Source organism: Balaenoptera musculus, chromosome Y, assembly GCF_009873245.2.
Source record: "Balaenoptera musculus isolate JJ_BM4_2016_0621 chromosome Y, mBalMus1.pri.v3, whole genome shotgun sequence".
Classification (NCBI taxonomy): Eukaryota; Metazoa; Chordata; class Mammalia; order Artiodactyla; family Balaenopteridae; genus Balaenoptera; species Balaenoptera musculus.
The window spans coordinates 497743-515262 of record NC_045807.1 but is presented as its reverse complement, the minus strand read 5'-3'; the positions used below and the strand labels follow the sequence as shown (position 1 = coordinate 515262).

At 34.1% G+C, this 17520-nt stretch overlaps 1 protein-coding gene across 11 annotated transcripts in view; it reads right to left on the bottom strand.

The window, feature by feature from the left end:
* LOC118889445 (probable ubiquitin carboxyl-terminal hydrolase FAF-X) overlaps window positions 1-17520 on the bottom strand; it is a 145883-nt gene that overhangs the window by 23545 nt on the left and 104818 nt on the right. For 10 of the 11 annotated variants that reach the window (XR_005018532.1, XM_036841185.1, XM_036841193.1 and 7 more), the window contains 5 exons: window positions 7120-7228; window positions 6230-6376; window positions 5265-5411; window positions 4302-4524; window positions 1536-1756 (listed from right to left, as the gene is read on the bottom strand). Coding sequence is in view for 10 of the 11 variants with exons in the window: in XM_036841185.1 (XP_036697080.1) it covers window positions 1536-1756; window positions 4302-4524; window positions 5265-5411; window positions 6230-6376; window positions 7120-7228 (847 nt within the window). In the remaining variant the exon portion in view is untranslated. The remainder of the gene's footprint in view (window positions 1-1535; window positions 1757-4301; window positions 4525-5264; window positions 5412-6229; window positions 6377-7119; window positions 7229-17520) is intronic. The other variant, XM_036841190.1, reaches the window with a different exon arrangement.

The following is a 17520-nucleotide window of genomic DNA, read 5'->3' as shown; positions in this document are numbered from 1 at the left end:
TAGTAAACAGGCAGATAATTGCACTATCGTGGTGAGACAACATAAAGCACCTGGATCAAGCAGCAAAGGTAGATGCACAGTTTGAAATTCTAGTATTTTTTTCTGCCTTACTTTCTTTTTCAGAGTATATTGTATAAAAAATTATATATTTTGTATGTATATTTTGTATATATATTGTATAAAAAAATGTATATTTTTTAAAAGACTAATTGATTATTTATTTATGGCTATGTAGGATCTTAGTTGTGTAACATGGGATCTTTCGTTGTGGCATGCGGGCTCTTTGTTGTGGTGCTTGGGCTTCTCTCTAGTTGTGACATGTGGGTTTTCTCTTCTCTAGTTGTGGCGTGCAGCCTCCAGGGCATGTGGGCTTAGGTGCCATGCGGCATGTGGGATCTTAGTTCCCTGACCAGGGATCGAACCTGTGTCCCGTGCATTTCAAGGCAGATTCTTTTACAACTGGACCACCTGGGAAGTCCCTCATGTCCATGTTTAACTTAGCATCCTAGTAGTAACATGGGTTACAGAACTAGGTATTTAAAATTCCAATTTTCTTTCAAACAGTGGTTGTTAATCACGTATTGGTGTGTGCACCCCATATGATGATTCTAAGAAAAAGTAAACCTACCCAGACCCTAATGCCTGGATGGTGTGATTAATCAGATCTGAGAACAGTAAAGTTAGGTTTATATCTCTAAGTGATGGACCACTATTCTAGAGCCAATCTAGTCTTGGCGAGAGAAGGAAAGAAACATAGGAATGAAGGGAAAAGCATTCACATTTTGAATATTCTGTCTTTTCAATTAATTCCTAGAAATTTATGTGAATGAAAAAGTGAAAGATTTTAAAAAACCAGTTTCTGTATAAACGTAACCAAAAGTCCTCTGTATTTATGTACTTAAGAGCTACATTTTAATTACATGTACTCTGACCTCCCACTGAAACCCAGCTTTTCTGTTGCTTTGTTCTGCACTGGATACTCTTGATAGGGAGCCTGATTATCTACTCTTGTTACCTAATACTATTAATAACACTATGTAGCATTATTTAAAGTAGCAAACAAATTTTGTTTCCTTACCAGAAAAAAACATTACCTGAGGAAAATATTTAAAGTATCCCAAGAATAAGCACAGATTATAAAAATGGTAAATGATACAAGACGTGGAATCAATTAAATGGAATCATTACTTTGAATAATTAAAGCATGAAAACATAATTTCATTACTTTAAATGAAGATATTTATCACTTTATAAACACCAAATTATACTTACCATGTCCCACAAGACATGACTACATTAACTGCTGCTTTTAAAAAACAGAAAACGTGTGACAAAGATTATCAACTTGAAGTTTAACATCTATTAGATAATGAGTACTATAATGTGCCAGAGACAGTAGCGCAGAGATTTTTGTTCTATCATCAAATGTACTTCAAAAAAATCCTATGAGAAGTACAGTATTCTAAGACAGAAAAACAGTATCTGATATGAATATCTTACAACACACAAAAAAAGAATTTATACTTAAAACTTACCTCACTGTCCTGCTTCTCATCACCAAACATATCATCATCTATATCACTACCTGTGCCTTCGATTGCAAGAATACTGTTCCTAATGGAAGGAATCATGTACAGCTGCTGGATCACAGAATTCATATAACAAGTAGCACCAGCATTTTTAAGTCCCACAAATCCTTTTGGTGGGCGGGGTCCAACAGGTGGTAGATATTCCCACTCAGTAAGTGTTTCACAAGCTAAGAGAAGAAAAAAAGATCCTCATAACGTGAAAATAATGATTCTGCCCACTGGCAGCTCTGTTCTACTGACAAACTAAAATCAGCACATTGAAAGAGAGTACACTAAGAGAGTACATTATTTTAATTATATATGCCACTACACAGATCTTTAATATAGAAGTACTGAGTTGCTTTTATGATAGTCTTCTTAGAGAGACATATAAGATGGTATTATTAAATTTCTTGGGGTAACCATTGTCTTTGCTTTAAGTACTTTCAATACACTGTGATCAAAACTTTAAATAAAAACATTACAATTTCACACCCACCAGAATAATTTTAAAAATTAAAAAAATAATAAAAACAGACAACAAAAAGCACTGGGATTCTCCAACATGCTGGTGGGGTATGTAAAATGAAGATGAGACATGCAACATGCAAAAAAGTTTGGCAGTTCTCCATGTAGTTACCATATGATTCAGCAATTTTACTCCAATATATCTATTCAAAAGAAATGAAACAATATATCTACACGAAACATGCATATGGATGTTCATAGCAGCATTCTTCATAATAGTAAAAAAGGTGGATTTAAAAAAAAAAAAACCCACATGTTCATCAGGTGATAAATGGATAAATTAAACTTAGTATATATCTACACAACGTACTATTATTCAGCAACAAAAAAAGAACAGGAATACAATTCTGACATATACTACAACATGGATGAACACTGAAAACATTATGCTAAGTGAAAGAAGGGAGTCATGAACGACTACATATTTTATGACTCTGCTTATATGGAATATCCAGAATAAGCTAATTTACAGGGAAAAAAAACTAGTACTGCATAAGGCTGAGGTGGGAGGGACAGGTAGCGGAAGAAGACTAGAGTGATTGGTAAAGGGCACAAAAATTCTTTTGGGGATAATGAAAATGTTCTGAAATTAGATTAAGTTATGGTTGCAAAACTCCGGAAGTAGACTAAAAACCACTGAAGTTGTATGCTTACATACAAAAAAGTGAACTTTATTGTATGTAAATTATATCTCAATAAAGTTATTTAAAACAACAAAAAACCATGTGACTTTATACATATATATAAATTTAAAATTTTTAGTTTAAATTACCTGTTTTATATATTAAATTATAAACTAATTAGTGACATATTAAAGTGATTTAAGATCACTTAAGGTTCAAGCCACAGTTCCACATCACAAAAACTTTAACTTTTGCGTCAATATGTTTCCTTCCTCATAACACCGTAAGAGTAAACACTACTTTGCCTATACCCAGTTTTATAATATTTTCAGGAGCCAATGAGACAGTATATCTGAAAGGTCTGTGAGAACTGTAAATCACTTTATAAGCCTGGCCACCTATCATGTAACCAAAAATAACCTAAACATTAATCACTAACTTGGAGATGGATTACATAAAGTATACTGAACTGCAAATTATACAGCCAATAACTGAATTACATAGATCTTTATTATGGTGATAGATATATTACTAAATGTAAAACAAATAAAACAAAATGAAGAACCGTGTGTGCAGCATATTCCCTTTTACGTTAGGAAAAAACTAAGCAAAGAGCTATCCATAGGTACAACTTGCATATGCAGACAATCTCTGAACCAGGATTGGGTAGGAAGTTAATATGTTTAGCATATATCTTCTTTTATATGTGAATAATATAACCATGAAATTCTTAACCTAAATAAGTTATTTAAAAAAAAAAAGTTTTCAAGAATCTCCTCTCTTTATGTAGATTCCACACTACAAATAAATAAGTTCAGTTAGAAACTCCTAAAATGTGATTGAAAACTTTACGCTCTGTAAGACGGCATAAGAAAGATAATTTCAGATGTTCTTAAAGGATTAGTATTGGATATTGTACATTACATTGCCATGACTTGGTTTTCTCTTCAAATTAATTAGATTTTATGATCTTATTTTCTGTTACTTTTACTTACACTCCTCCCTTTTGAGTTTCAGTTCTTACAAGATCTAAAGACAGCTTCCTACTTCATGGGACTGATGTTGGCATTAATTAAGAAAAAAATAAAATGCACGAAAATGTTATCTTCTCACATTCTGATCTTCAAAACTACAACTTTTGTAAAAGTCAGATCAAAGTATCATTAAGGAACCTCTAAGTGAGACGCTGAAATTCCTTCCAATGCATGTCACGCGTTTTAAGTTTTAAGTATAAAAGTCTGTAGCATCAAATCTGGCTTACTACCCTGGAATTTGGATTTTATTTCATATATGATGAAATAAAGCATTTTGCCAAGTTACCTGAATCATCTACAGGAAGACATTTAAATGTACATTTGGAAATTTTTCTGTATAGAGGTTCTGTGGTCATAATGGTCTCAATTATATATGATTATAAAAATCATTACACTAGTTGCTAAAAACAAACACAAGTTAAACGTTTTCCTAAAGAAAAAACAAAGAAATTTTAAACACAGAAATATTACTAAAATATTAAACACAGAAATATTAAACACAAATATTACTAACCAACAGAAACAGCTTTCCAAGTTAAAATACTTACTAGTTATTGCTGTGCCTATGTAATACATTTCAGTCAAACAGTCTACTATCTGTTTGAGATTCGTTACACAGCCAACAGCTAATGCTACAAGTAGTTCAAACCCAGCATTGATGGTAGCTGGTGAACTACACACTGGGATAGCCTGGTCAGCTGGTAGTTCTCCACTTCTCATACAATGCAGGTAAACTTTGGAGGCAGGAAAGATGAAATCATCAATTAATTCCTAAAGAGTTGAAAAAAAGAGATCACATATTGTTAGCAGTAATATTTACTTTAGGAAAAAATGTCCCTTGGAAGGAAATAGTCTTCTAATTATTTGTTTGATACACTTAAATATCTCATTATTCAAATACAATTTTGGATTTTCAAATAAAATAAAATTATATTTCAAAAAACTACTGACCATAATTAATAAACATACTCAATTTTCTGAATATTAAGATATTTTTAAAAGCTATTATTTAAGAAAAAATATATTCCAAATAAATCTACTCCTCTAATCAAATATGAACTGAAATTAATGCATTTTAAATAAAAATAAAAGACATCAAACGATATTCTTTTCCTTGAATTGTAAGACACACTTGAAGAAATTCACTTAACAAATATATGTAAAAAATAAACAGTCTTGTAAGATAGTTCTCACTTTAAAGTTTGATCAAATAAAAATTCAGATTTACTAAATAGCATAACGCTGCTTGTTAACTTTCTGAAACATTTCATCTGAACTTTCTTCCCTGAACTTTGATTAATTAAACAAACTCTTGAATAAAGGGAGGTACACATTTACTTAAAAATTACTGCAACTTTCACAGAGATAAAGGTTTTTATGAGACAAATAATTAAGAAAAAGGCCAAGATATCTTAAAGACGAAATAGTATAGAACTTATTAATCAGATAGATTTGCTAATAGGCATTCAAAAGTTCATGATAACTAGTTAGTACTAAAACTTAGGACTTACTTTAATGAGATTAGCACCTCCTTTCTCACAACCAACATGATATTTTTTCTCAGGCGTTTGAAAGGCCAGCAACTCTTTTGTGACCCCAAGGTGGCCTTCCAAGATCGCCTCTTCAACACCTGTTTCACCTGTTTTTTTAACATTATCCTGTCGAAGGAAAAATATTATAGGCCTAACTTACAGAAAAGGAGGACAAAAAAGATCAGAACAAAACAGAGCTGGAGGAGAGAGATGACTCAGATACAGTGTTGCCAAACCTTTTCATTCCAGTAGTTTCTTATTTCTTCTATAGAACTCTATCTCAAACATTAAATGAGAGCAATTTTGCCCAAGAGGACATGCATTGTCTCTTGAGATATTTCTGGTTTTCACAACTTGGAAGAAAGTGGAATTATTAAAGCACAGTCTACTGATCAGAAGCTGAGAGTACTGCTCAACATCCTGTAACACATAGCACAGTTCCTCAAAACAAGAATACCTGGTCCAAAATATTAATGGTGCCAAGGTTGAGAAATTCCAGAAGTAGGTTTTAGGAGAATGCTAATCTAAAGGCCAAAAACTACACATTTCAGAAATGTATTCTCATGGAACTCTGTATATATAAAAAGCAAATCATGAAATGTAAATACTAACCTATCGGATACTTATTTTAAAAGTTTTATAGAATCCTTATTAAATATGATTACAATTTGCAAAAAAGTTTAAAAATACCAAATTGGAGGGAAGTGAACATCAGCATTCTAAGTCCCAACTATAAAGTGAGGCATTTATACAAACCTAGTTGTACCTTCTTTGTATGAATCATGAGTTATTAGTTCACCAATGAAAAGTATATTTTGTTTGTTCTATTACCTCCCAGGGTTTTTTTTGTCCAGCTTAACATAAATACTCAAAACAATAAACCCCTTTTTAATAAGAAAAATACTTTAATAATGAGGTAATAAATGGAATATTATAAAACTTACCCTAATTCTTTTGAGCCAATCAATTTCATTGTTGAGAAGAACTTCAGCATTGGGTATATTAACATTACTGTTGAAAGCATAATTAAGAAGGTGCCGTAGAAGAGTGAAATAGTCACCTGAACGTGTACCTCTCTGTCTTGCTGTGCTCTGAAAAAGAATAATTGAAACAATATGAATCCACAAGTCCATGCTCAAATTCATATTAATTAAAAAAATTTTTTTATTTATTTTTGGCTGCGTTGGGTCTTCATTGCTGTGCATGGGCTTTCTCTAGTTGCAGTGAGCAGGGTCTACTCTTTGTTGCAGGGTGCAGACTTCTCACTGAGGTGGCTTCTCTTGTTGTGGAGCATGGGCTCTGGGTGCACGAGCTTCAGTAGTTGTGGCACATTGGCTCAGTAGTTATGGCACATGGGCTCAGTAGTTGTGGCTCGCGGGCTCTAGAGCGCAGGCTCAGTAGTTGTGGTGCATGGGCTTAGCTGCTCCCTGGCATGTAGGATCTTCCCAGACCAGGGCTTGAACCCATGTCCCCTGCATTGGCAGGCGGGTTCTTAACCACTATGCCACCAGGGAAGCCCCATATTAATTTTTTAAAAATCTCAGAGAACTGGTAAATTACCTTATACAATGTGGCAATACCTTATACAATGACATTAAAAAGAATAAGATCTCTGATTTCTATTTTTCAAAGAAGGTGGTGTACTTTTCCCTTAAGGATTTATAAAAAACAAATAGAAACAATCTATGAACAGTAAAGAAAATAATGGGAAAGATTCATTATTTTATTTATTAAACATAACCTAATTTTTAAATAAAATCTAAAATTCCAGTTTCCTGAATTTTCCTCATTTAAGAATGAATCATACTGATAAGTTCATTAAAAAATGACTCACCCCCAAAATGGTAAAGAGCAGAGTAATGAAGAAAAGCAGAGGCCTGTGTCCCATGCAACATCTGGTGCACATTAAAAAAAACTGCTCCTGTGCCAACTGACGAACAGTTCTGAAATAAAAACATTTTCTATTTAATGAGTTGTTCTCACGAATAAAAACAACAATAAATTATTCCAACACTGGTTTACCTTTAACAGAGGAGATAAATTAATGGTAAAACTACAAGGTAATCTACCATTAGCAGGTAGTTAGCAACACAGAATAGATATTTATGTAAGTTACTTTTCTTGGAGTAAAACCTCACATTATACCTAAATAAGCTGGAAATGACTGAGTTAAAATTTCTTAATAACTGACTTCTCAGAGTCTTTGCAAAGAGCAAACATAGATGAATAAAATATGTGTATATCTGCAGGACACCTTTCAAACCTCTCTTGGAACAATATAGAAATACCCCAACAGATACGATACAAGATGCCATGCAGTAAGCTGTACACCTTTTGTGGTTTTCCACAGAATTGTTTTCAATGAACAGTGCTTTGCGGCAAACAACTTGTGGAAATTCAATATAGATGAAGCTAAACCTGACAGCTGTCAGACTAGTAGCATTACCTAAGAACTTGGGAACTTCTTAGAAATACAAATTCTTGGGCCCACTCCATGCTTACTAATTCAGAAACTCGGGGAGAGAGGTCCAGCAATCTGCATTTTAATAAGCAATCCCAATGACTCTGATAGACGTTTGAGGACAACGAGAACATTATATTGTATAATATCATCTATTTGAGAAGTAGTAGTAACCCAGTCTCACCTGAATAACCTGGATCTACAAATAATGTCAACCCACTGACACCTATGCAAAACTGCTTATGCTTAAAACCACACTGTCTGCTTTGCTCAGAGAATGTGCTCTACTGTTATAGCTTTCCCTTACTATTACAAGTAATAAACTGAACTTTGTTTTTTCCATTTCACTGAATAGTGATATCATTAATTTTTGACCTAATCGAATTCTTTCAGTCTTTGTTAATGAGAGTCACTGACACTGGAACAGAGCCTAACACATGTTTGATGTTAAATGGTGACTGAGTGAGCATTCTGATGGATAAATACCATATTTCTGTCTCCTTGCTAGGGGATAAAGCTCTGAAATAAATTTGTGGTGCAAACCTGAAGGATTTTAAGTTCTATGTATTAAGCTCCCTCTTGGCCTCACTTTAACTTTTCTACCTTTAATTTTCCAAATTCTCATTCTTTTACTTTCATTATCTTACTGTCCATATTCATTTTCCTGTGCATTTTTTTTTTATTTTGTGGAACAAGACAAAGCGTAACTAAAACAAACCCAAGATGATCAATTTATAACTCACTTTCAAATATTTTTCCAAACAATGTTACTTGCCTACTAATTCTACTTAAAAATTTAAGAGCAAAAATTCAAAAATTCTGCCAACACCAACCATAATCCTTAAGAAACCACTTTCCTTTGGATTGTTTTCTGGAAAATCATTAGTAACTTTTGTGTCAACAAAAATTTCGTATTAGGAAAAACAAAATTAAAGAGTATAAATACTGTGGTATGTGAATGTACTTGTATGCTTTCCATTTATAGTCCAAATTAGTTATCCAAATGTCAAAAATCCAGTTCTCCTGTTCCTCTCTCTTCATTACCCTAGAAAGTTGTATGAGGTTTCATTCACCAACACTGTTTCACAGAAGTATTAATAAGTGATTAAGGAGGAAGAAGAGGAGAAAAAGAAATAATAAATGGCTCTATTAAAGTATATCACAGATTTCTGGTTTGACCTCAGTTCACTTAGATTTGCCCAAACATAATAAGCCCACAGTATTTCCGAGGCTTTAAGAGTCCCTCTGACTTATAAAAAACAGAGATGGGCATTAAAAACCCCCAAAATAGTATCTAAAAAGTTCCACACGTATGGTGGCTTTCTTCACAATTTTCTGCAAAGATGACTTGTAACAAATTTTCAAAGGTGTTTGAGAGTGCATTGCTCAACCTCACTATAAAAATGAGTTACTGCCCAAATTCCTGATACTTATTTAATGATAAAAGCACCCTCTTGAAAGGTTAAGTCAAACATATCACACCTGTATTCTAAACCCTACAATGACTTCCTATTTCACTTAAGTCAGGGTATAAGGAAGCAGCTCTGTGAACTGTAGGTATTTAGTGGCATTCACCTCAACTACTAGAGGCCAGTAACAACTTTGCCAATCTCACCTCCAGTTATGAATCACTGACTTAAAGAATAAAATCCAAAGCCTTACAAGGACTTATAACATCCTACATAACGAGACATACTGTTTGTTATCTCTCTTACATCATCTCTAGAAATTCCATTTACTCAGCTCCAGTAACAGTGACCTCCTTCATATTGTCTAAGAGGTTAAGAAGACTTGTGCGCAGAACTTTTACATATACTGACCCTTCTATATACCTACACGATGATTTAGACTTTCAGTATTTAATTAAAGGTAGCCTAGTTAGTGAAATATTTCCTGATTGTCCTACACAAAATCATATCATCAAATTTTACTTGGAATTGATTGAGTTGCTTAAAAACGAAACAAAACAAACAAAAAACCCCCACACCACCACCACAACTAACAAAACAAAAATCTAAGAACTGGGAAGCCAAGTTAGGGCTACTTAAATACTTTAATCAGATTTTACAAAATAGGATAAAACAAACTTCTTAAAGGAAAATGAATTCTGAAATTAGAAAACAGTACTCAAGAAAAAATGTTAGAATGACCAATATGAGAAAAGAATTTTAAAAAGAATTAATATGTGTATGTATAACTGAATCACTTTGCTGTACACTAAGACAACACTGTAAATCAACTATACTCCAATAAAATTAAAGGTATTTTAAAAAAGAAAGAAAAAAATAATAGACACAAAACTGCAACACAGCCAACTCCAAGTACCCATCTCCACGGAAACATCAAAAAACAAGCAAAAGCTGACAGAATTCTGCAAAATAAAGGTTTACTTCAAATAATCACTCAATCAAGAAAATAACAACTTGAAAGTGATAAAGTTTCTGGTGTTGCCCCACCACCTGCCCTGCGTGCTGGAGAGCTTAAAGATGGCAGCCATGTTCCCAATGTAAGACCCTGATCCCCTTTTCTGGATAGAGCAAAACAAACCTTATTTGCACACTACTGTGTTCTACTCTATCCAAGGGTCTTAAAAGAACAACATTTATTTCTGTTTCCTCAGAACTCACTCATGGCAGAAAATGGCAGGTGCTGGTCAAAAACATTCTAAGGTGAAAGAAAAACCCACAGCCATTAGAAGCAAAGATTACAGTTGAGACGTAAAATAAAAATGAGGCAAAGGAGCAAAAACTAGACAAGAGATTTTTAGGAGGAGGAAATTAGGATATTGAAAACCAGTAAAAAACACTGAAGAATACAGAAAAATCACATACAGGATAGGATACATACTAAAAGTTACATAATTTCACACTAAGCTTTCACCTTCAGGCTAATATATAGTCTCAGTACAATCAGAAGTGAATGCTAAAGCAGAATTATAAAGATTTGGGCAAATGTTACAGAATTGTGCTAACACAGATCCAATCTGCAAAACAGATTTGTTCTGTATTCAGTCAAAACACTGGCAGAACCCAATCTAATCCTCCAATAATCAAGGAGGGGATGAATCTGATTTCCAGCATTACCACATTATAATACTCAAATATATAGTTTCCAACAACAACAATAACAAAAATCACAAAGCATATAAAGAAACAGGAAAGTATGGCCAATTCAAAACAAACAATTAGGGCTTCCCTGGTGGTGCAGTGGTTGAGAATCTGCCTGCTAATGCAGGGGACACGGGTTTGAGCCCTGGTCTGGGAAGATCCCACATGCTGCGGAGCAACTAGGCCCGTGAGCCACAACTACTGAGCCTGCGCGTCTGGAGCCTGTGCTCCACAACAAGAGAGGCCGCGATAGTGAGAGGCCCGCACAAAGCGATGAAGAGTGGCCCCCGCTTGCCTCAACTAGAGAAAGCCCTCGCACAGAAACGAAGACCCAACACAGCCAAAAATAAATAAATAAAAATAAATTTTAAAAAAAAAACTTAACAAAACAATTAATTGACAGACACTGTCCCTTAGGAAGCCAGACTCTGTAGATGAATATCTTAAAACACTCTTAAAATACAATGCAAGAACTAAAGCACAACAGAAACATGTATGAATACACTGACAATATTTTTAAAAAAGAAATCATGGCAAGACAAATGGAAATTCTGAGTACAAAAAATAAATAACTGAAATAAAAAACTCTATAGAGGTGTTCAACAGCAGATTTGAGCAGGCAAACAATACAGTATTGAACAACTGAAATAATCTAGTATGAGGAACAGAAAAAAAACAAAGAAAAGTGAAAAAACTAAGGGATGTGTGATACACCATTAAGTGAACCAATATAGTAACATGAAAAGTTCCAGAAGGAAACAGAGACAGAAAGAATATTTGAAGAAATAATGGCCGAAAATGTCCCAAATCTGATAGGATATGGGCAACAAACTCTAAACTGGAAAACCTTCAAGAGAGCCACGCAGACACATTGCAGTCAAACTGTTCAAAGCCAAAGACAAAACCGTGAAAGCATAAAGGATGAAGCAATTTGTCACAGAGAAGTGCTCTTCAATAAGATTTACAATCAATCAGAAAATCAGGAAAGCAGGAGAATGACAGATATAAAGTGCCAAAGGAAAAAACCATCAACCAAGAAGTTCTATGTATGGCAAATAATACTTCAAGAATGAAGAAATTTCCAGATAAGAAAAAGTTAAGGGAATTTGTTATTAGACTTGCCCTACAAGGACTGCTAAAGGGGCAGCCTACAAGCTGAAATGAAAAGGACATTAGCAAGTAATTTAAAACAACATGAAGAAGTAGAAAACACTGGTAGAGCTCTCTACAGGAAAATGTGAAAGTTAGTCTCAAGGTACTTTTGGTATGCAGCTCCCTTGTGATTTAAAAGGCAACAATCTTAAATCTATTTTAATGATCCCATAGTGTTTAGAGATATAATCTGTAACAATAAAAATATAAGGCGGGGGGGGGGGGGGGCTTCCCTGGTGGCGCAGTGGTTGAGAATCCACCTGCTAATGCATGGGACACAGGTTTGAGCCCTGGTCTGGGAAGATACCACATGCCGCGGAGCAACTAGGTCCGTGAGCCACAACTACTGAGCCTGCGTGTCTGGAGCCTGTGCTCCGCAACAAGGAAGGCCACGATAGTGAGAGGCCCGCGCACCGCGATGAAGAGTGGCCCCCACTTGCCACAACTAGAGAAAGCCCTAGCACAGAAACGAAGACCCAACATAGCAATCAATCAATCAATAAAAAAAAATATATATATAAGGGGAAGAACTGAAAAGCACAGAACAGTATTTGTATGTTACTGAAACTAAATTGGTATTATTCAAATTTAAGAAATAGAAAGGAACCAATAACAATTAAGGAGAATGAATCAGGAATAGAAAAACAAATACACGGCCAAAACAGATGACTTTATTAGTTATTTCTACCACTCAAATAAGTTAACAGCTATCTTTTTAAAAGTTTTACAAAAAATAGAGTAAGTGGGAACACTTCCAAACTCGTTTTATGAGGGTAGCACCACCCTGATACCAAAGCCAGATAAAAATACAAGAAAAAAGCACAGGCCGATATCCCTGATGAACACAGGTGAAAAATCCTCAATACTACACTATCAAACTGAATTTAACAGCACACAGGGACTTCCCTGGTGGCGCAGTGGTTAAGAATCTGTCTCCCAATGCAGGGGACATGGGATCCTGGTCAGGGAACTAGATCCCACATGATCCCTGGTCAGGCAACTAGATACCACATGAATGCCACAACAAAGGAGCCCGCCTGCTGCAACTAAGAACTGGTACAACCAAAATAAATAAATAAAATTTAAACAATAAAAACAAACAAAAAACAAAACAAAACAAACAGCACATTAAAAGGATTATACACCATGACCATGTTGGAGTTATCCCTGGGATGCAAGCATGATTCAACACAGGCAAATCAGTCAATGTGCTACATCACACTAATGAAATAAAAGAAAATGACAACAATCAACACAATGGATACAGAAAAAGCATTTCACAAAGTTCAACACCCATTCATGATTAAAATTGTGAAAAAGAAAAAAAAAGGAAGAAATTCACCTAAACACAATTAAAGTCATATGACAAGCCCTCAGTTAACATCATAACTAATGGTGAAAACCTGAAAGCTTTCCCTCTAACCCACTCTCACCGCTTCTACCAAACACAGCAATATAAGTTCCCTCCAAAGCAATTAGACAAGAAACAAAATGCATCCAAACTGAAAGGAAGAAGTACTACTGACTGTTTTCAGATGGCATAATCATAAATGTAAAAAACCCCCAAAGACTCCATGAAAAAACCTATAAAGATGCAGGATACAAAAATCAATAAACAAGGACTTCCACTGCAGGGGGCATGGGTTTGACCTTGGTCTGGGATCTAAGATCTCTCAAGCCAGACGGCATGCACCCCCTCTCCCCAAATCAATATACAAAAAACAGTTGCATTTCTCAGGAAAAAGATATTAAGAAAACAATCCCATTAACGTTAGGAACATAGAAAATAAAGTACTTAGAATAAACTTAACCAAAGAGGTGAAAAGCCTTGCACACCGAAAATTATAAAACAGTGATGAAGGAAATTAAAGAAAGACATACTGTGTTCATGGATTAGGAGAATTAATATTATGATTAAAATGTCCACAGCACCCTAAGTAACCTACTTCAATGCAATCCCTATCAAAATCACAATGGCATTCTTACAAAAATATAAGAACAATCCTAAATTCATACGGAACCACAAAAGACCCCAAATAGCCAAAGCAATCTTAAGAAGAAGAAGGTGAAAGTGTCATACTTCTTGGTTTCCAATTATATTATAAAACTACAGTAATTAAAAGAGTAGAGTATTTACATAAAGACAGACATATAGATCAACAGAACAGAGTACAGAGCCCAGAAATAAAATCATACACTTATGGTCAGGTGATCCTTGATAAGCGTGCCATGAATACACAATGGGGAAAGAACAGTATTTCCATAAGCAGTATAGAGGGAACTATAAATCCACATGCATAAGAATGAAAAGAATCTTTATCTCATACCATATGAAAGAGTAATTCAAAATGAATTAGTCTTAAACCTAGAATTTGAAATCATAAAATTACTAGAAGAAAACAGAAAAAAAGGTTTTTGACATTGTTTTGGGCAACTGATTTTTTTTGGATTTGCCACCAAAATCAGAGGCAACAAAAGCAAAAACAGATAAATGGGACTGCATCAAAAAAAATAGTTTCATGGCAAAGGAAACAATCAACAGAGTGAAAAGGCAACCTATGAAAAAGAGAATAGGGACTGCCCTGGTAGTTCTGTGGTTATGACTCCACGCTTCCACTGAAGGGGGCTTCAGTTCAATCCCTGGTTGGAGTAACTAAGATACCACATAACGCACAGTGAGGCCAAAAAAAAAAATTTACTTGGAAACTACATATCCAATTAAGAGATTTAGATCCGAAATATAAGGAACTCAGACAATTTAATACCAAAAAACCAAACAACCCGAAATAAATGGGCTCAGGACCTGAACAGACATTTTTCCAAAGACACACAAATGGTTAACAGGTATTTGAAAAAATAAACATCATGAACAATCATCATGGAAATACAAATCAAAAGCACCTCACAAATGTTAGGATGGCTATTTTCAAAAAGTCAATAGAGAACAAGTTTTGCCAAGGATGTGGATAAAAGAGAGCCCTTGAACACTGTTGGTTGTAAATTAAATTTGTGCATCTATTATTGAAAACATCATGAAGGTTCCTTAAAAAACTAAAAATAGAACTACCATATGATCCTGCAATCCCACTTCTGAATGTATATCCAGTGGAATGAAATCAGTGTCTTGAAGAGATCTTAACATTCCCACGATTATTACAGTATTATTTCAAGACACGAAAGCAATCTGTCTGTTGACGGATGGCTGGATAAAGAAAATATGATAAATCTCTACAGCAGAGTATTACTGAGCCATAAAAAAAGAAGGAAATCTTGCCATTTGTGACACCATGAATGGAGGTCACTATGCTAAGTGAAATAAGCCAGACCTAGAAAGACAAATACTGTTTAATCTCACCCACATTTGAAATCTTAAAAAGTCCCATTCTTATAGCAGAGATGTTTAAGATTGGCCAGTGACCAGGGGAGGGGGAAATGCGCATATGTTGGGCAAATTGCAGAAAGTTTCAATTATGAAGGGCGAATAAGTTTTAAAGAAATAATGCACAGTTTGGTAATTATCCCTAATAATAATGTATCACAATATCTGAAATTAAGAGAGTTGAACTTAAGTTTTCTCACCATGCCAAACAACAACAAAAAATCATACCTATGTGAGGTGAGCAATATATTATTTAACTTGACTGTGATAATCATTTCACAATATAGAAATATACCCAAAAAAGAAATCACATTTCACACCTTAAATATATATATCTTTTGTTTGTCAAGTATACCTAAATAAAGCTGGGGAAAAATAAAAATAGGTCAACATGTAATATTTAAAATTCTGTTTCTGCTTTCTCAAGAAGCTTAATATTAGATATCTTCCACAGTGATAATTTTTACACTTGCAAGCCATTTGCAAATTTGGGGGGAAAAAAATCACTAGTATAGTTAAGCTCTAAATAAGAAAGCTAATAACTAATTACATGATTATACATACTTAAAAAAAAACAAAAGACAGGGAAAGCAGAAAAAGAGTTATGGAGAAAGAATCAAAAATATGGAAAATGCACAGAAAACGGCAACAAAATATGGTAGATATTAATCCAAAGACATAATTATTTTAAAAGTCAAGGTCTAAATACACTAAATAAAGGATACAGACTGTAAGAGTATAAAAGAAACAATACCCAACTATATATTGCTATTAAAAAAAACCCATTTCAAAGACACAGTCAGATGCTAGACATCCAACACCAATAAAAAAAAGCTGGAGTAGCTATAATAGAGAACTTATAATTTCACAGAGTAGACTACAGAGCAAGGAAACTTATCAGGAATGAAAAAGTAGCATTAAATAATGATATCTAACAATCTTTACTCTTCATGCACCTAACAACAGGTTCAAACTACAGAGGCAAAAACTGATAAAAATTTAAGGAGAAATAAATGAAACTCCTCTGTCAGTAATGTATATTCTTCTCAGGCTGACACCAACACTCAACAAGACAGACCAATTTCTGGGACAAAAAATACACTTTAACAAATTTGAAAGAATAGAAATCACACAAAGTATGCCCTCAGATCACAACAGATTTAAACTAAAACTGAACAAGAAAGGGATGGCTGGAAAACCCAAAACAGATTAGAGATTAAACCACGTAATTCTAAATAATACATGGGTCAAAGAAGAAGTCTCAAAAAATTACTTCAAACAAAAAGAAATTGAAAATATAGCATATCAAATTTATAGGGTACAGTAAAAGCAATGCTGAGCAATTAGTAGCACCTGATGGACATATAGGAAAAGAAGATCTAGAATGACTAATGTAGGTATACACTTTAGAATAGAAAAAAACAGCAAATTAAATTCAGGGTAAGCAGAAAAATCTTTTAAAATTTGATTAAAAAAAAAAATTAACCAACAGATCTGTAACAAGGAAACTCAATCAATCATCAAAAACATTCCCCAACAAAGAAAAGTCTAGGAGCAAAATGGATTCACTGGTGAATTTTAGCAAACAAAGAAGAACTGAAACAAACTGTTCATTTTTTGTAAAAATTTTATGGGAGAGACTACTTCCTAATTTATTCCATAAGGTCAACATCATCCTGTTAGCAAAGCCAGACAAATCTACTGCAAGACTGATAACCTTAAAAATACAGATGCAAATATACTCAAAAAGACCAATAAGCACATGAAAATGATCTTAACATCACTCATCATAAGAGAAATTCAAATCAAAACCATAAGGTATCATTTTACACACAACAGGATGACCACTATCAAAATAACAGGTATCATCAGAGATGTGGAGAAATTTGGACCTTTGTGCACCATTACTGGGAATGTTAAATGGTGCAGTTACCATGGAAAACAGTATAGAGGGTCCCCAAAAACTTAGAAGTAGAATTATCCTACAATCCAACAACCTCACTTCTAGGTATATATCCAAAAGAATTCAAGGCAGGCTCTCAAAGAGATACTTGCATACCCAAATTCATTAGAGAATTATTCACTATAGAAGTAACCCAAATGTCTATTAACAGATAAGTGGATAAAGAACACGTG